At 42.7% G+C, this 20,575-nt stretch overlaps 1 protein-coding gene across 4 annotated transcripts; it reads right to left on the bottom strand.

The window, feature by feature from the left end:
* Window positions 1-8,330: 8,330 nt before the first annotated feature.
* Window positions 8,331-19,719, bottom strand: LOC311328306 (uncharacterized protein). Of its 4 annotated transcripts, none has more exons than XM_084462293.1 (13): window positions 19,278-19,719; window positions 18,663-18,786; window positions 18,314-18,364; window positions 18,082-18,159; window positions 17,749-17,885; window positions 17,131-17,253; window positions 16,862-16,919; window positions 15,908-16,222; window positions 15,642-15,781; window positions 15,392-15,505; window positions 15,190-15,247; window positions 11,925-12,002; window positions 8,331-11,576 (listed from the first exon to the last, which is right to left on the bottom strand). In XM_084462293.1, exons 3-13 carry the CDS (start codon window positions 18,348-18,350, stop codon window positions 9,895-9,897), a joined length of 2,820 nt encoding a protein of 939 aa, XP_084318419.1. In that variant the 5' UTR covers window positions 18,351-18,364; window positions 18,663-18,786; window positions 19,278-19,719; the 3' UTR covers window positions 8,331-9,894. The 4 variants fall into 4 exon arrangements, with proteins under 4 accessions (XP_084318419.1, XP_084318417.1, XP_084318420.1 ...); XM_084462291.1 differs by having other exon boundaries at window positions 18,663-18,718; XM_084462294.1 differs by having other exon boundaries at window positions 17,137-17,253; window positions 18,663-18,718.
* Between the last annotated feature and the right edge of the window lie 856 nt (window positions 19,720-20,575).

The following is a 20,575-nucleotide window of genomic DNA, read 5'->3' as shown; positions in this document are numbered from 1 at the left end:
TTTCTCCAGAAGATTCTTTCCAAGTCAAGACAAAAAGATACAACATATTGGCGACGGGGACGAGACGGCGATTCTAGCTACGTTTGCAAGACCCTTGAAAGATAGCGACTTCAATTACCTCACGTGAACCTAACGGCCAAGGAGGACAAGAGGGAACGACCTCGCGAGTCTTGATCGAGGTAAACTGTCTTGCAAACTATTTTATGCTTTCGCCGTAAAGAACTTCCAATAAATAAGGAGAATAGATTTAAAATTGTGTACGCATTGATGCGCTGACTTCGTAGGGCCTAGTCTTGAAAAGACGCATACGAGTGCGCAAAGTTCAGAGAAGACGGGAGCTCCAGAGTGGGGTTCCATGTCTCTAATGAAAACCGGTTAAATTAAATGCATAGGATTGCATATTTGTGTTAAGTGTGAGGTACCAGTAAATGTGAAACAGGCTAAACCGGAGTCCTGTATTGTCTCGTTTTAAAGTACGTTTTTAGCAGTCTGCTATTTGGTCCTGTTTCTTGTAATTGTCTAATGTAGATATTCTTACTTTCTTGAATGAATGATTGAGGAAGAGAGATCCTTTGTTCACTCTTCCACGTGTGTGTGTGCCTGCGTCCACAGCCTTTGTGTGAGGAGACGGGCTGTGTGAGGTGTGAAAGTTGAGGTGTGAACGAGGAGAGTGAATGAGAGCCGTGTGTTGTGGGTTTTGTGCTTTAAAGTTTAAAAGTTGAGATTGTGTGTTTGTTGGTTTTATACATTGTAAGGTTTGAAAGTTGAGTTAATGTAAATAATATTGGCTGATATTTCCTGTTTAATTGTCTTTTGTGGGTGAAGCAACTCCCTGAGTTGTAAATTCCTAGCCCTCATCAAACAGCTGTGAAGAGGGGGGGGTCGGTGAAACGCGTTCACTGGCCAGGGGGGTTGTGCTGTGGTTTGTAGGTGTGAAGTCACCCAATTGTGTTTCTCTCTCTATCTATCTGTCTCTCTCTCTTTCTTTCTCTCTTATCTCTCTCTCTTTCCTGTCTTTAGAAATTAGGGACAGATAATTCATCCAGTGGGTCGTGCGGTGTATGGGACGACTGGATTAGATTAGAATAAGTTAATTTATAAATCCACTAGTCAATTATAACTTTAGCCAGATTTTAGGGATATTAAGAAATCTTTCATCCTTCTCACCTCTGTTGTCCTATGCCTCCATCTAGTGGCGTTTAGATTGCAGTTCACGTTGGTCTATTGTATGGATTCAAGTGTAATAGGTGGTTCAATGCTGCCATCGCGTGGCCGTTGATAGATATGACCGCTTTCTATATTTGTTTGATTATTCGTGTGTTTTATGACAGTTTGACTTTAGAATAATGGATTGTTAATAACAAATATATTTTTAATTATCATTGCTTTTTATTAATTGGGTTTTCCCCTTTTGAGTCAATCTGTTTACAGTTATATCCGGAAAAGCTTTTGTCCAAACCAGCCACCAATACCAGCCATCCATCCATCCACCCATCCATCACCTGCTTGAAAAGTAAGCCTGAATTGCTGATTAATGCTCATTAATTGAACTAGACTGATCACCTGATTTAATTGTTTTGAGTGGTTGACCTGCATTTGAGGCTTGGTGTTTTATGATAAGGTGATTGATTGGTTTGGTTACTTGATTTGATAATAAGGATACATGGTTAGTTTATTAATTGATTAACTCTTCAATATTTTATTGATTACTTGATTAATTATTTATAGTTATTCAACTTTTTATTATTATAAGTATTATATATATAATAATTCTACTTGATACTGGATATAAGTGGTTTTGAGGGTGTTTAATTGTTAAATGGATGTAGATGGTTTGGTGATGAGCTTTGGATTTTGAGTGATTGGTGGTCTGTTGGATATCTGGTTTAAAGGTGTCTTGGTTTTTGATAGAATAAACATCAGTTTAAGGGTTGCTTTAGTAGAGCGATATAGACGTACATACATATATTACGCTTTGCATATTGTGTGTATGGAGTGAAAGGACTGAGTGAACGGACAGTAGGACTCAACTTGCTGACAGGCAAAGTGGTGTGGACATTTCGATGTCTACGTCAAAATATTTTTTATTTTAATTCATTATTTTCTGGCATACAGCGATTAATGAGGGGATTGTCCTCTGGTGCACAATACCCTAAGCTTGCGTCAAACCGGGCTTTGTGGTTTTTAATTTGCAAAAATTAAAAGTGCTTAAATGGGACCGATCGCTCCCTGTGCTGAAGACTAGGGTTGAGATTGAGCAAGATTATATCTGGTTAGGAAGTTTAGTCAGAGCAAGAACAGTCCTATGTCCGTGAGTGATTGAGTGTTCATTTCTTATTAATTACATAAATGATAAAGCTTCATTTTTATAGTGTTAGATTCTTAATAGGTTTATTGATAGTTTGAATTGTTAACAGTTTATTAAGTTATGAGGATCTTAAATAGTCTTGACGCTGTTCAGTAAAGTGGGACGGATACAGAACACAGCATTGGAAGCAGTAATTATAGCTCCAACCGAAATAGAGGAAGTCAACAGCACGACGGACAAGCTGTTGAGTGAGTGATGCTCTGTTCTCCCACATGAATTAAGTTTTGACTTCGCATTCTTATGACATCAAGAGGGAATCTAATATGGCTTATACACAGTTACTTGTGCTAAATTCTGAGGGAAGATATGTAATCAGAGATGATAATAATGATATTTTGCAGAAGGGAAATGCCAGGACGACCGTTGTAACTCATCTTGATGTGAAGCGCAAAACCAAGAAATTAGATAAGCATCTGATACCAGCTGAAAAGAAGAAGAAGTAGATGAACAAAAAGGGAAAGTGTGGAAGCGACAGTGACTCTTCTGTAGATGAAGGAGTGGATATTGGAGGATATGATGAAAGTATTAGTAAGATTATGACAGGTGCTGTATAGAAAGGAAGTGTTGCTAATGAAACAGACTAGTAGTACTAGTGAAGAAGTGAATGAGGAGTCTGACTCGAAGGAAGATGATACAACATGGACCAAGGATGTACTAGATTAAGAAGAATTGAAGGAAATTAGGAAGTAGTTGAAGGTAATTAGGAAGTAGTTGAAGGAGATTAGGAAGTAGTTGAAGGTAATTGGAAAGTAATGGAATAGAAACAAGCTGTTGTTTTGCAGAACAACAACAACAACAACAACCAATGATGTGATCTTCACTCCCGTTCCCTGTTTTCCAACAGCCTCAGACAGGGGGAGATTATTAATTCTGAAGTATTCAAAAAAAAAAAAAGGGGGGGTGAAGAGGAAGTTAAACATGTCATTGGCTAGATGTCATCAGCAATTTACAATACAATAAGTATTTCTTACATTTTTAGAATCAATTTTTTAGGAGAATGATAGCGGTGATAACCTACGTTGTCACCTCTGAGCCTGAGTTCATTATTGAAGTTGAAGTGATGAGGAATATTTTTTATTACATCTGTGACATTTTGGAGAAACACTTGTCTCCAGAAGATTATTATAGAAGCAAACTAGTTGGATATGGACTCTAGAGTATGAACCATCTTTTTGTTCAGAAAAACAAAAACAAAAAGTCATGTGTGTTGAATGATTATCAATGATTTGATGCTAAGTTCAGTTTATTATAGGAATTTCATAATAGTAGGAGTATTCAGTTATGGTTTCATATAACATCAGTTTAGATAATTGGTTTACAAAGCTGTTTAGTCAGTTCAAATAGGTTATGTTTCTCACTTTGATTTAGGAGTTTGTGTTTCAATAGTCAATGAATGGCCATAAGCTGTTCGTTTATGCATTCTATTGAGGAGTTGGCCTTAGGCCTCCCCCTCTGTCATTAACCTCGGTTTGTGTTAAGTGTTGTTTTACAGGTACCGTGGACCCTGGGGGCCGGGCCCTAGCAATGCCTGATGTATGCCATCCTGGGGGCTGACGGTCACCTGTTGTCTGTATATTGTTCTCTTGTTTAATCAGACAGCAGGGGGTCGTCTACATTTCACCTGTGTTTTTGATTCAGGTGTGTGTACACGTCTCCTTGGTTAGATTGTTCTGTTTTGTAGTAATTTAGGTTTAGCCTATGTCTATAGGATGTTCTGTGTTTTGTGTAGTTCTGTGTTGATGTTTTCAGATTTTCCTGCAGTGCATTTAGTGGGCTACCAAGGCGTGGTTGCCCCTCACCAGCATGAAGCTATGAACTGTGTGGAGTCACGGATGACTTGAGGGTCATTCTTGGACATTCCTGGAGTGTTCTCCCTGTTTCGGACGGGGTGAGCTTACCATCTTGCTGCGGACATTGTTCTCTGGGTGTCAGAGAGGATTGCGACACCTGGGGGTTTGATGTCTGAAGATGGCTCCAGCGTGAGACGTGGAGATGAGACAGCGCTGAGGGCTGTTCTCCTTCGGAGGGGCTAAGTGCTAGTAACCTCTGGCCCCCGATTTGCTTTGTTGTTGTGTGAAGATTTGGTTATTTGTATGTGTTTTGGGGTATTGTTTATGTTTAATGTTGTTTTGTGTCGAGGCGTTAAGACGCCTCGAAGGGGGGATATGTAGTGTATTTTTATACGGTATTACATCAATACATCTGTATTACTCTCATGTAGTAATCATTTTATTAAGAATAATGAATAAACTCCAATTCAGTAGGAACTTGGTTAACTTAATTAGTTTATCATGTAGATGACAAACACATGTCCTGTCCTGAGTCAACATTCCTTTGCCACCTGAGGAACAATAGAGATGGCACCCTGAAGAAGAAGTCAGGAAGTCTACAGGTGATCAAAGCAGGACCGGAAAAACCCCAAGACTGCCCCCATGTCCGGAGGGGGGGCAGAGCTCAGTGACACCTATTGACCAATTAGAAGACTAGTTGTAAATGTACCTCCCTCGTATGCAAAATTGTTTGTTTATCGTGTGCTCATTGGCCTGAAGCCAAGGATATAAACCGGTGACCGAGTAAAGTACAGTAGTACCGCCGGATTTGACCGAATGGCGTGCTCAATAAATTTGGTTTAAACTGCATTTTTCTCCAGAAGATTCTTTCCAAGTCAAGACAAAAAGATACAACATATACACTACACTTGCTTTTCAATGGCATACTGTAGCTGGTTGCGGTGTTTATGAGTGGTGGTCACGTGTGTTCGTAAATCAGTTCGTAAGTCAAGTTCGAACCCAATGTGGGGTCAAAGTGAGGGTGGAAGCTATATTAAAGCGCAATGCAGTGACACCTGTTAGCCGTGGTCTGAAACAATCTTTAGGTAAGTGGTACAAGTAACATCTAGGCTACATGAATGCCAGAAGCCAAGGTTTCCCAGCAGAACATTTCCCAGAGCATCACACTATCAATGTTATTCACTTCATCTGTCAGTGTTTTTAATGTTGTGGCAGATTGGTGTACATCTTTACATTATTCTTTTTTTTTTAAACAAAGAACAATGCAACCCCTCGCACTGCAATGTTAGTCTGCTCTAAAATGTTACTCTGCTGCTCCATCCTCAGGCATTGGTTCTTACTGTAGAATCTGAAAAACAAAATAAAAAACTCAGGGGCTTGCACCTAGAGGTGCTGAATGTACTGGGCACCATTTTGGACATAGCACAGTATGGAGATAAGAATTATTCCCTCACCCTATTCCTTAGTTCTTTGTTCTCCTCCATCAGCAGTTCACACTTCTGTTGTAGCTCTGTCAGTTCCAGGCGGAGTGTCTCTGCATCTGCTGTGTCTGGCCCAGGCACACCAAGGTGGTGCTTTATGAAGCTGTGGTTTGAGTGAAGGTTGAACAGCACTATAATGATACCCCAATTCATCACAGGCTGCTGTAAGGTAATCTAATTACCAGTGAATTCAAGTTGATGGCACCAAGCAAGAATTTGGCATGTATCTAGTGAATTGATCCATGAAACTATAGGCCTACATCCAAGTTCCCCTCTTAAGAATACTACACCAACAGCTGACCAATGCAATCACCAAGTCAAAAGGATACTCCAAAGCATTATCAGGTTTATCCGTCTCTTCGTAAAGTGGCACCAGTACTGGAAGAAGACATTTTTTAGTTATACAGGGCCAACAGTTAGTAACGTTAGTAAAACCATGCAACCAAATGAGTTACTTCCTGAAAAGAGACCTACCACTGGCGAGGCTGTCTAGAACACCAGCCTTTTCAAGGTATCTTCGAAATTCTTCTCGTTTGGATTCAGGACCCTTAAATAGGCGAGAAGTTCAGCTAACGTAACTGAACAGTTATAATTACTTCATTTTGTAATTTAGTGGAAGCTTCCTTAGTGTGAGCTGTGATGTGTCCAGTTCAGCTCGCTGGCTGATGTTAGCTAGCTAGCTGAGACACATTCGGCTTAAAAAGATGTAATTCTAGTACTTCACAGCACTGCTTCCGAGAATGACAGACGATGTTAGCTCCAAACAAAATGTAAAACGCAACAACAATAACAAAAACGTCAAAGACGAGCTGAGTGTCGACAAGCAGAACATCTTCTAACTTCGGTAATGGGTTGAGTAGCACTAGCTAATGTCAACGCCATGTATTCATAGAACGCATACTTACTTTGTAATGTGCCATTTTAGTGCGAGGAAATGCAAAATATGAATTTAGCCAACTAACAATCTGCAACTGCACCCTGTTCACTCACGTTTCGTAGACACTACAGTTGCCATAACAACGAACAACACACATTTTGATTGGGGGAGGAATGTAGGGAATTCTCGAGAGAAATGGTCCAGCCTTGCAAGTCCAGAAAGTCGCTGTAGTTTGTCAAGGGAAACGTATTAAAAGAGGAGAAATCACTATAAGTCTGGCCGTGTTGGGAGCTGCAGCAATGCCAAAGGCAGTTCTGTAGGGCTGTTAACAGAGACGAGTAAAACATGTTTTAAATTGACAAACGTCATATGTGTATAGTCATTCATTGCACATTTCAAACGGGACCCAAAAAGTCTCCCGCAGTTATAGTTGTCCCGATTTTGTTGTGGTAGTGGCCTACGTTAGTTCCCACGCAGAGACCGGCCAAACCATAACCCCAACCCTAAACTTAACCCAACCCTATACTTAAGCCTAACCTGAACCTAACCCTAACCAAAAGCCCAACTTTAATTTAGCCATAAGCTTAACCCCCTACGATCTCTCTGTTTATGGGAACTCTACCTTTAGAGTAGGTACGCTACCCTCTTCCGCTGATCCATGGCAAGCTGTTAAATAGCCTATCGAAGCAGCTGCTACCTTATTTACTTTCATTTTCAATTGGTTTACCATATAGCTTTTTTCGCCAGTGTATATGCTATACCAGCAACATAATCAATTATTTATTGTTTATATTATGGAGATTATTCTGCATCAAATCATAACATTTCTAACAGGTAATCCCATCTAGCAAAAAAGCCGTTCGTCAGAAATGTCCCTTGAGAGGGAGCTCAAGGTGTATGGTGAGGCTTGGTTTTGGATTATCCTTTAGTCTATGGAGCCTTCCATTTCCCAAACCTGTATTGGTGTCAAAGAACTGGACAGGCCATCAGGTGACCTATAGACCCCTTATCATAACATGGTATTCATATGGAGGAGAAAGTGAGAGTGAGTCATGGACGTAATGACATGTAAATTCTATGGAAATGTTATGGCCTTTTTGAGAGATATTTCTACGCATGGCTCATGACTCTGGCAGTATTTGGTTATATGTCAACCTGGCCTCCATGGTCCTAATATCCAATGATCTCATACTAGTTATTGACTGAGATCATAATAATTGAGACCCTTCTTTTACTTGTCAGTGATCTTGTGGATGAGAAAATTAGGTCATCGGTGAGCAGCCTTATGGTAAGACCCCGTGAAGGTTCCAGTAATATTCGTTCACTTAGTCATAAGGACAATCGTCAGTCTGATAAACCTTAACTCTTCTAGAGGGATTTTCTGTTGCATTTCTCTTAACAGTAGTTTACGGTTTGTATAAAACTATTTTGTTGCCATTTAAAGCACCACAAGAAGAGGGGCGGAGCACCAACTCAGTTGTCAGGTTACAGTCTTCGTTGACATGGGTGAGTGGTCATTTGACCTTAAACACACAGGATGGGTAGTCTACAGATGTTTTCACTGATCCTGTCACTGACACTCACCCCAGTTCTTTCCTTTTAAAATCAATGAAAGAAGGTGCACTTTAAGCATACTTAAAGCAGAATATAGAGACACAGAGCTACTATTAGAATTTTTAATCAAAAAGACACTACACCAAGTGCTACTGGCTTCTTTTATTTGGTCAAAGGCATAACACTCAAGATACAGTACCAACTCCTTTGATTGAATCTCAGTACAAACAAATAATGTACAGTGAGTCAAGTCCTGTTTTACTAGTTTGCTTTTTGTCCAGAAAGAAGCAACACCACCACCCAAACCTGGCCTTAAGAGGACCCTGTGGGTGCTGGATGAATGGTCATACTGATGAACCCAAACCTGGCCTTAAGAGGACCCTGTGGGTGCTGGATGAATGGTAATACTGATGAGTCACCACCCAAACCTGGCCTTAAGAGGACCCTGTGGGTGCTGGATGAATGGTCATACTGATGAGTCTAACCCATGAGTTCAGAGCAATGTGGTGGACATTGCATTATCTGGCTATAGTTACTGGGTACAAAACAAATTAAGCCTTGCATGAAGAAATGTTCTAAATTGTTCTTACATTGTGTATTATTTTAGTCATGAATTTGGCATAATTAAAGGCCAGGAAACCTTTTATAGAAAGGGACTCTGAAAACCAGGTTTGAACGAAAACAACTGGACAGTTTGTCTCAGGATCTTCAGATAATTAACACAATATAGTTAATCAAACGCACTTGAATTTAAGTAGTATGCAACCAATTCTGAAAAAACAACAACATAACACTGACTTTATATGAAGACTTCACATGTCTGGGTAGAAATACAAAACTATATTATATACCCAGGTTATTCTCACTTTCTGTACACAGCATGACAAATGGGGAAAAATAGCTTTTCGTGTTCATTTCTGGAGACTGTTGTCAAATAATTAAAAATCATGAGATATATTATAGCAGTTAAACCCTATTGATTCAAAATACTTGTATACCCTCCCAAACCAAGAAGTCTGTATCTACAAACACAGGACTCCTCACCTCAGATAAAACAGTGTATAACCTTTTTTACAAATGAAATACTGCATTCACATTGCATACAAAAGATAGAATGGTGGCTTACTATCAACAACAATCTGCCACTGAACAGTAGATGGCTCAACATGGGCTTTGTCCCATGATCAAAATGTAAAAAATAAAATACAAAATAATAATACAGTAATGTAGCCGACAAACACTGCCACTTATACTTCAGAAGAGAAAAGTACAGCAGTACAACAATCAATACTGTAAAGGTCAGGTGTTCATTCAGAGTGCCACATTATCACTGATGTTCATCCACAGATAGAGCACATTAATCCACAGATAGAGCACATTATCTCTTGATGAACACCTGTCCAATCAGATGCCAATGTGACAAAAAGTCCCTTTTGCTGAGTTTTAACAAGTAACAGGCGTGTTGAACCTGTGGTCTGAGGTCTACAGTTGAAACTAAAGTAGGTTCACTGCTTAAGTCTGAAAACCTCTGCAAAAACCCACTAAATAAAGACTAACTAATCTATATCAGCACATTCAAACCTCAAACACCTCCTCCCTACTGTGGGGCTGCTGTAGTTAACACTGCAGCTACTGCTTAAATACAGATAAACAGAGGAAAAACAGAATTTGGAAATCCATTGCCTTGCAGGTAGAACTGAAAATACTCAGATCAGGTCTGTGGGTGTGGAGGATTACCTCAGCTTTTGGCCAAACAGAGCGCCAAAACGCCCCAGCAGAATCCAGTGTCTCAAACAAACATTTAAAAAAAGAAATAGTCTTTAGTCACAGCAGCATTAGAATGACCTGTGGACCAGTTGGGTGGTTAGTCCCAGGCAGGCCTGGAGAAGCCCATGGGCTGGACGCTGAAGTGTGCCCATGGTAGAGGGCGCCCGGATGGTCAGGGGTGGGGTTAAAGTGGGGGTCTACGTACCCTACCTCTGGGTCAGGAAAGTAGGGCTGAGAGGGGGGCCTCACAAATCCCCCTGACATAACCTCTGGGTGGCGGCCGAGATCTGGCAGCGTCCTGAACACAGGCGGGCCAGGGAGGGCTCCGAACCCCTGGGTCTGTGCTCGGATGTATAGCTGGTGAGAAGGGTGCCCCCGGGGTTCAGGGTTCAGGTCAGGGCTGGTTCCAAACCCATCCGAAACAGCATAGTAGGGGTCAGAGGTCATCCTGTGGGCCTGAGGTTGGGGTGGGTAGGTATTGGGCGGCGCCTCGTACCCATGTGACCCGGAGCGGAAGTGGTCAGGGGAGGGCTGTGTGGGTTCCCACTGTGCCCTGTACCTCATCTCGTAGAACTGCAGCCGAGGCTCCGCAGCTACGCCACCCATATTAACGCTGGCATTGGCCCTGTAAACACCCATGTGGCCGTCGTAAAGGGCCGGGTCACCCGTATGAAAGTCCATGTCACGCCTCTGAAGGACCGCGGCATCCCCGTAGTCCCGGTGCCGTGTATGGTACTGCAACGGAGGCTGATTCGTGTAGTACTGTTGCTGTGGAGAGTAGGACTCCCTGTTGTTCTCCTCTACCTCCGCCTTCATCACCTCAACCCTCAACCCAACACCCCTCTGGATCTCTGATCTGTACAGCTCTTCTTCCTCAGTGTACCTACGGGCAGTTGTGCTTTCGTCTGCATGGTACAGACGGTCAGTTTGTCCTTCTCCTGAGTGATATTGACGATCGCCTGCCTTTTCTTCCTCACGGTGGAAGCCGTCGGTAATCCTTTCTCCTGAACGGCACTCACTGTCAATCGGCCATTCTCTTGAAGGGTAGCGGTTGTCAGTTAGCCATTCTCTTGAAGGGTAGCGGTTGTCAGTTAGCCATTCTCTTGAAGGGTACCGATTACTGGCTAGCCTTTCTCCGGAATGGTACGGATGTTCAGTTGGCCCCTCTCTTGTAGCCAGCGGTGGATTGGTGGGCCCCTCGTCCTCACCGGCAGAGTAGCTGTCAGGGAAAAGCTGCGGCCTGTCAATGTTCAAGGTCACACTGACATTGGCTAGTCCGCCGCTGCTAGTGGTGCTTTCACCGTTGCCGAAATAACGACCGTCAGTGGCGCCGTCCTGCTCTCCCGGCTGCCGGTGGTCAGTGAGCGTGTCCTGGTCTGCAGTTTGAAGGAATGGGAGTCCGCCACTAGGGGGTGGCGTTGGACCACAATCCACCTCTGAGCTGATGGACTGGGGTTGGCCGGAGGGGCTCGGCGGGAAGTCAGGCGTGGGAGGGTGCTCAAGGGAGGGGTCCTGGCTGAAGGATGTCCTCTCCAGCAGAAGGGGGCCGTCCGTTAGAGACATGCTTACCTTGAACACCGGCTCACAGCATTGCACCTCCACTGGCCTTTTCTTCTTTCTCCTGACCTCAGTAGCTGGCCTGGAGCTGGCGGGGTCATGCTGCTGTGGCATCGACGCATGCCGCTTTAGTGACACTCCTTGATCTTTGACCTTTGTTGCATCATGGCCCGTTTCTGAGACTGAGAAAGGGGTGAAAGAGAGAGAAGGAGAGAGGGATGTCAAGAGCGAGTTAGAGGGATGGAGAGAGAGAAGGAGGGAGGGGTGTAGAGAGAAGAGAATTAGAGGGTTGGAGAGAAGGAAGGGGATGTACAGAGTTAGGGGGATGAGAGAGAGAAGAGAACAGAGAGATAGAAGAGAGAGAGAGAGAGAGATAAAAAGAAGGTACATCGGGAGGTCTGTAAATGTACTGCATGTCTTGCCCTTCACGTGTTAAACCCAACACAACCACAAGGAGGATTTGGAGGGGTCACTTACTGCTGGAGGGGTCACGTTACTGCTGATTTTGGGTTACTATAAGGTCCACTTACCTGGTATATCTTCCCTATTCTGTTTCACTGTTCCTGATCTTGCCACCTCACTGAAACCAAACTTCAACATGTCCACACCTGAGAGAGAGAGGGAGAGAAAGACATACACACACACAACAACAGAGTGACAAGGAAGGGAGAGAACAAGAAATATAGAACGACAGTACATAAAAAAGGCGATGGAACCAGGTTCAGGAGAGAGGAGTTAAAGACAATCCTCCAGTAGATGAAGGAGTTGGGGGAGAGAGAGAGAGACGTACACCATTTAAAGAGAGAAAAGCGGGTTACAGATGCAGTATTTTAATATCCAGCCATTGTTGATACTTTACATACAGTCACACACAGGTTCAAACTTCCAGCACAGGCAATGAGAGAGAAAAGCACACAGCCATACCAGAATATCTGCAGGTTTCAGCAAGGTCAATTTAAGACTTTTTAAGACCTTTTTAATGCCACAATGCAATTTAAGGCCATATTTACAAAAAATATATGGACGGTGAGACCAAATGCCCAAGAACATATTTTTAATAAGTAAAATCGGCAGATTATGACACTTGGATCAGATTTATATTTGAAACTGATTTAATCATTATATATTTTGGGGAACAAAACGACTGTTATCAGTGCTTTGATCCATCAATTCCTGTGATGGATTTTTCCATTAAATGTGTAAAACCATTCTCTTTATTGTGTAATCATGATTGTATTATGATATATGCTGTTAAAGAGTTAACATGTACTTCCTGGGTCAGTATGAAATACCGACTGTGCAATGAGGGAGCTTGTTTGAGCTCTGTTTGAGCTTGCTAAACTTTGAGCAGACAATCCATCTGTGTGGTCAGACCATTCTAACCAGGTTGTGATATGAACTCTAGTACCACCCTAGGCTGAGCATTCACCCGATACGGCTACAGAGTCCTGGGGGGAGTTGTCAACCATGGTGTTTAAAAAAGGAGAACTTTGTGACCCTGTATTGAGCTGGTCTCCTCATTTGCAAAAATCATATAAAAGCAATTCTGTTTGTGCTCGTTGATTAATCTCAGTCTGCAGACGTGACTGATAACGCGTGGTGGGTGTCCATAGATCTCCCATGACATTCCTCATTCTAATAAGATTCATGGCCCCTCTAGCAGGTCATATACTGTACTGTAGAGGGCAGAGAAAACGTTTTTTTTTCCAGATATGAAAGGTAATAGTTCTACAGTATGCATTATAATACGATTGATAAAGATAGTGTTGTGGTTTCCAGTTGGACCAGTGGAATAAAGATTTATTGGTGGTTGACATCTAGTGAAGTACTCGCTGTTTAGGCCAGAATAATGTCTTTGGTGTACAGTCTCTGGTTTCTGGCAAAACACCCTGTTTGGTGAACTCTGAGCTCCCTGTCTGACTTCCTATTAAAAGTATTAAAGCTACATCAATAGCACTAGAGCAGATGTAAGTCAAATATTAATAAGTCAAGTGTGATGGCAAATATAGGCCTTAGAGCCCATCATCAGTAAGACTCCTCTGTGTCATAGTTGATCAATACAAAATGTGCACCGTCTGTGTCATCTCAACTGAATGGAAAGTCACTGTGCATAGACAAAGATGATTGTTTTGGGTTAACCATTTGATTTGACTACTGTAGAGGCCTTGTATCCAAGGCCTTCATCCTGCTACGAGCTTAGTTATGAATAACAAAGTCTTTATTATGACGATATACATTCTGAAACTGATGATGCGTGTGTGCTATTTTGCTGCCGGAAGTCTGTGTGTAGAGTAAGAACCGTACTGCTATGAGCTACTGGCGAGGCCAGCTGTAAAGAGGAATAAATAACAAAGTCTTTATCTGTGTGTTGATGGTTGTTCTGACCTGGCTTACTAAGGTCACTATACAATGCCACCTGTATAAGAATTAGGGCTGGGTATCGATTCGAATTTCAAGAATCGATTCGATTCCGATTCACAAGGTTCAGAATCGATTATCACGATTCAATTCGGTTAGTTACTAAAACCTGTTTTTTATAGCTGTAACCTTAATTACATGACTGCCAAGTTATGCAACACATCAACACTAGGGCTGGGTATCGATAGTGATTTCCAAAAATGAATGAGTGAATGAATTAAACTATTCATTCCTTCATTTATTCATTCATTCATTCAATAAAAGATCGATTTTGGGATTCATTAATCGATTCTGAATCATTTGATTCAGAATCGATTAATCTTTTTTTTTTTTTTTACCCAGCCCTAATAAGAATGCCTGGATGCTCTGAGTGACCAGGACTCCCTGCTGTCCCTCGCACTGTGTGCATTGAGTGTCGCTGTTAAAAACACTTTGTGACCTTTAGCTAGGTAGTCTACAGCGCCAGTGGCTATTGGTGGATTACAGTAGATGGTGAGAGCTACAGTGCACTGACTATTGAAACTGTGATTCTCTTACATTAGGCTGTGCGAGCCTTATATAAAAGAAAAATGACTGATGATTATCATTGTGTCCTGTTCTGTAAATCTGGATGTTTTCATCACTCTCTCACCTCACCTACCAGCAATCTCTTATGCTATCTCATTGTCGGATTATCATGAAAAAATGTCAATATCTTTACCTTTCTTTTGCTTGTAATGTTGTTATTGCACATTGCAAATGAAACATTCAACAATTTGACAAATGCATGGAAGAACGAGTTTAGCCGGTAATAATGATGTCATGTGTGATACTGCAGCTCTGAGGCGTGTTGAGCATGAAGGCCTGGTTTTCTGTAGAACCAGATCGGTTTGTTTTGAGAACGCGAAACACCCCTTCACATCAAGAACATCACAAATCTACATCCATTCACCAATTCTTTAACAGCCCCTCTATACAACACAGAGTAGTGCTCTGTAATTAATTTATTAAGACTAAGACAATTTAAGACTTAAGGCCTTTTATTTAGTTAAATTCATTTGACTTAAGACTTTTTAAGGACCTGCAGATACCATAAAAACTCAAATCATACATACCATTTACATCAGAGAGAGGAGAGAGAGAGATGGAGAGAGCGATGGAGAGAGCAGGTGATGTACTTACACCACTGGTGTGAGAGAGAGGAGAGAGATGGAGAGAGAGATGGAGAGAGAGACTGAGAGAGATGGTGAGAGCAGGTGATGTTGTACTTACACCACTGGTGTGAAAGAGAGGCAAGAGATGGAGAGAGAGAGAGAGGAGAGAGAGATGGAGAGAGCAGGTGATGTACTTACACCACTGGTGTGAGAGAGAGATGGAGAGAGCAGGTGATGTACTTACACCACTGGTAACTGTTCACAACCATTTGGCTGCACAGGGAGGATGATAATCTCATCACCTACAGTAGGAAACGTAACATGATCTGAACATGACATGAGCAGATGACAGCGGGAGGGTGGGGTGGAGAATGGGAGGAGCTGAGCCTCTGACTGTCCCCGTCTCCACACGAGAACTTACAGGAGTGTGTGTGTGTGTGTGTTACCTGTACTTGTCCCCTCCCTTCCTCTCTCTCCAGTTCCCTGGCAGCTGATTGCAGATGTTGACTGATATCTGGCCCTGCCTTCATTCCCTCCAAACACTCAGCGTGATATTTCATCTACAGGCGCCCGCAACACACAGACACACAACGCGTGAAACAACACATGCACTTCTCCCAGCATCTACGGCACAGTGGTACTGGGTAATGTTTACTGGTAGTGGCGAGTAACAAGGAAGAAGTAGACTGAACCGACCATGTAGTTGAAGCGGTGGTAGGGGTTAGTCAGGTGATCTAGGATGTCATCATTGGTGGCCTTCGTATCACAGCACCGACACAGGAAACAGTAAGGAGGGCCTTCCATCTCGCTTCTGCACTCCACCACACATGTCAGACCTGATACCGAGCATGAGCACGCACACGCGCACATACGCACGCACGCATGCACACACACACACACACACACACATTTTCCATTGTGCTCGGCTGTTAGGACACCATTCTGTAAAATTCAACACTCACCAATCAATGGCTCGTCCCCTGTGTAACCATGGAGATCCTCTTCACTGATCTCTGATTGTACAATGGCGTTCGGTGAGTCCATCTCTGATTGGGCAGAGACCCTCTGAAAGGAATCCTGCCTTACGTTGGAATGACTGTCGAAGGGGACGGCAGTCGTCTGTGATTGGACCACGATCTCAGGTTTGACGGATCGCTTCTGTGGCGGAAGTACAATTCTCTGCGATTGGGTGGCGTGACGCTCGGACGGAGCAGTGGGATTGTCTGATTGGTTCTTGAGCTTCTGTCCAGTTCTGATGGCATGCAGTAGAGTCAGGGCTGGGGGAAGAGAACCATGCAGTGAAATGTGTAAAAACCTTAATATCCTGTGTGTTATAGAAGAATTCTTCTCATATTACTGTAGGAGTGCCACAATCAAAGATATTTGTATGCAAGCAGACTTGTGCAATCTCTGTAAATGTCAGCTTGACATTCTGGCTCTAGGCCGACTGCTAACCCTATCCTCCCATCCTGTTTTCCACGAGAAGGACCTTGAATTTGAGTTGTTTCTTATCCCTCCTGATGTTCTGTGCAAGTCTGGATGTTTGTTTGCACGTCCTACCATTGTGTGTGGATACTTAGAATGATCTTATTGTGTTACAGCCCGGGTGGATCCCACCTATACCAAGTGAGGAAATGTATAAATGCTTTGTTGAACTATTCTTTGTCAGAGAATACCACTCTGGCCTGTACAGTGTTTCCCTGTTTGCAAACCTTATAAAAATACTGTTTTTCAAATCAATTCAGTTTCACAAATTCTGTTTGTGTCTCATGTCTCATTGATGAATCTGGCTGTGTGCAGAGGTAGACTGGTAGCGTGTGCAGAGGTAGACTGGTAGCGTGTGCAGGTGGGTGTTATCCTGGGTAAGAGGAGGATGGAGAAAGAAGGACAGGGTGAGGAGAGGCAACGCGACTGACCATGACTCTCGCTGTTGGTTGTCATCTCTGCATATGTAGCACTGTCCAGCTGTAGCACCTAACGGGATGACAGGCAGGTCACACACACACACACACAACAGTCCCTTTTCAAATACAACACAATTTACAAATTGAAACAGATTCCACACAGACTAACCCTCCCAAACACAAATACTCTCTCACACACACACACACACACACACACACACACACACACACACACACACACACACACACACAAACACACACACACACACACACACACACACCTGTACCTTTCCGGTGCCCTCTCTCCTCTCCAGTATCTGAGCCATCTCCATGAGAGGTCTGGCCATCTTGGACAGGTCAGTATTAGTCTTCCACTCAGACACAAAGTGCGGGTACCTGACTCTCTGCTCCAACACAAAGCAACAAAGACAGGAAACAGAGACACCGCTGACAGATCAGGACAAATGTATATATCTAACACAGAGAGGTTTGCTCATTTGTGCATCTCAGTGCGTTTCCATTTTCCTCGGACACCGTCGGCCTGACAGCGTTCATATTTAGCACAGGTACCGGCAGAGGTCCCAAGCACACGGCGACAGATTTCTTAACGACTAATGGTAATGGTAACACACACGATTCACGACTCTGTTTAGGGCTGACTAAATGGCCAATTAGTGATTGTGTGCTATAAATATATAACATTTATATTAAATCAATGTATTGTGGGTAATGTTGAGTAATGTTGCTACAAAGAGTGTGCATGTTTGTGTATTAAAGAGAGCGTGTCTACTGTATTCAAAAAAAGCGGTATTTTAAATGGTTGCAAAAAAGAAAAGCATAATTTTAAGAGTGCACACAGTGTGTTTAGAAACATGATTGTCTCACAGACACACACTTACGATGTAGTTGAATCTGTGGAGACTGCCCATGATGTGGTTCTTGGCATCATTTTTACTGAGCCGACACTTACACACCTCACACAGGTACACCACCTCCCTGGCACCTGCTTTCACACATTCAATCACACAGCTCAAACCTGCAAGCACATTGCACATCGCAGTCACACAAACACACACACACACACACACACACACACACGTAAATAACCATGTTCACCAAATTACCACAACATATCCTATTACTATAACATATTACTAAAGCATAACAGATTGGAAACATTCTCGCTCCATCAATCTTACACACGCACTCGCGCGTATTCAGTTGTTACTGACCGATAATGGGCTGCAGTCGGTTCTTGTTGTTCAGATACACCTTCAGAGAGTGGAAGAGTAGGCTCTGATCACACACACCTACAGCCAGAGAACACGGTAGTCATACACACACAATGACACACATGGGCACTAAAGCTAAACATTACATACCATGAGGGAATTCATGTAAATGGTAAATTTACCATTTCAGAGCTACAAGACAGGCAGCCTACCTGATATTGACATACTGTACCTTTCGGGGTTCTTTCTGGCGGCATGCTCAACATCATAAGTCACTAAGAACCTACAAGGAAATGGTGATATGACTTGACCTGACACAGCTTGATTTGATTAAGTGGACATAAGAATGAATTGAACTGACTACAACTGAGACTTCAGACTCTGCTTTTATTGTTTTTACTATAGAGGCCTACTACTGTAAAAAGTAATGATGGTCATGTCTTTTTAATGCCCTTGTTGTGCCTTACATTTTTGCCGTGCTTGTATGTGTTTTATGTATTTAATGTACAGATACAATTAATGAATTTCCACTCAGGATCCATCTATCTAACATAAGAGTCTACTGATTGGCAAGCACTCACCAAAGCCTAGAGCCAAGTCAAGCTAGAAGCCTTCAGTAGAGCCAAGGGATAGCAGTCTGGAATGCCAAAGTGGGACACGGACCGAGGATGTTAAAGGAACACGCCGCCAGGTGGAGCAACTAGCCTAATGTGGAAGAAAAGAATCCAATCTTCTCTAATAATCAATAAAGAGAACTTGCGATGACCACCATGGTTTCTCACGGAGACAGAGTGATGGCAACGTCTCTGTCTGAGACAGTCCCAATCAGAGATTTGCATACAATATTACAAGCAATACCAAGAAACACCTGGCTATGATGCATGCAAATGGAGTTGTTTTTAACGGAGAAGAGTTGTCCTGTTTTGAACAGAAGACAAAACAGAACAGGGAGTAACTTCGGTCACAGCTGCCCTAGGAGAGACGGTACTGGGAGGTACAGACACGAGCAAGCAAACAGCATTATTTCAACTTCCTCACGACCACATACCAAACATGCGCGCTCGTAGCAAACTTTTGAAGGAGAATGCTAGGCTAATGGCTAGCTAACAAGGGAATAAGACGCACAAATACATTAGCCACGGATCTAGCTGGCTAGAACAACACTGGATTCTAAGCAAAATGAAAGCCACACTCACTTGTTTGCTCGTAAGTCCTATGCCAGGTGACATTAATTTGACATCATGCCGATCTTGGGGTTAACTGAAGACTGAGCCTCGTCTAACGTTTTGTCCCGGGCGGCGGGAGGAGGTCAGTGTTATTGACAGACAACCACCACCTACCTGGTGTGAACTTTGATTAAAGTGGCTGGCAGATCTGATCAGAACTCAACAGGGCACATAGCAGATAACACCCACCCAGACAGAAGGGAATCCACGCGCGGCGTCAGAGGGTCTGAATCGGAGGTCGTGTGAAACCGAGGACCTCGTGTGAAAATGTAGCAACAAAACAATCCAACAATTAGACCCGGACATGCGAACCTCGAAAGTGATCGCGTCAGTAGATCCAGATGCACCCGTGTGCATGCATGTAGCTCGTGTGCAGTATATTTGTAATGCATAGACTTTTAATAAAAAAAGAACTTCAGGGGAAAAACGGTCGAATTAAGAATGTATTTGAGTAAAGTCAATAGGGACAAGTCTCAGGCAGTGTAGTATATTTTTATACTGTATTATACTGTATTACATCAATACATTTGTATTACTCTCATGTAGTAATCCATTTATTAAGAATAATGAATAAACTTCACTTTAGGTAGAACTGTTATTATAACAGGTTAGTGACAACATATGTTCTGTCCTAAAGTCAACATTCCTTTGTCCCTGAGTCAATAAAGATAACACCTCTGAAGAATAAGTCAGTTAGCCTACAGTTGTAACATGATCCCAGGAAGCCCCGTGTCCGAGGAAGGGGGGCAAGAGCTCAGCTGATGCAAAGACCAGTTGACACCTTGACCAGTCAGAACATCAGTTGACCGTTTGTGATCATGTTTATATCCTTGTATGCAAATTGGTTTGTCATGTGATATTTGTCCTGAAGCCAGGACATATAAGCTGGCCGCCTCGTGAAAGAAAGTGGTATTGCCTTAGTTTTGGCCCTGTTAGGCATGCTCAATAAATTGATGATTCGACGATTTTGGCCTCCTTGAAGTTCTGTTTCACAAGAAGAAGATGCATCCGAAATACACTACAGCAGAACTGAAATACAATCCATGAGCAGCAACTTGGCTTTCAGCCAGGGTTCACATGATTCCACATGATCACAATTAACATAAAAGACAATGGACCTCATTCCTGAACGCAGTTAAGAAGAAGTTAAGAAGAAATTTCTTCTCAACTCCACTTACGAAGTTCCCGGGACAATTCTGGCATTCCTGAATGGTTTCTTATCTCGGATTTGTTCAAGAACGCGGAAATGCAGTCGTAGGTAGGCAAGA

The sequence above is a fragment of the Borostomias antarcticus genome (genome assembly GCF_949987555.1).
Source record: "Borostomias antarcticus genome assembly, contig: scaffold_65, whole genome shotgun sequence".
Taxonomy (NCBI): Eukaryota; Metazoa; Chordata; class Actinopteri; order Stomiiformes; family Stomiidae; genus Borostomias; species Borostomias antarcticus.
The sequence above is the reverse complement of the archived record's forward strand: the minus strand, read 5'-3'. Positions and strand labels throughout refer to the sequence as shown.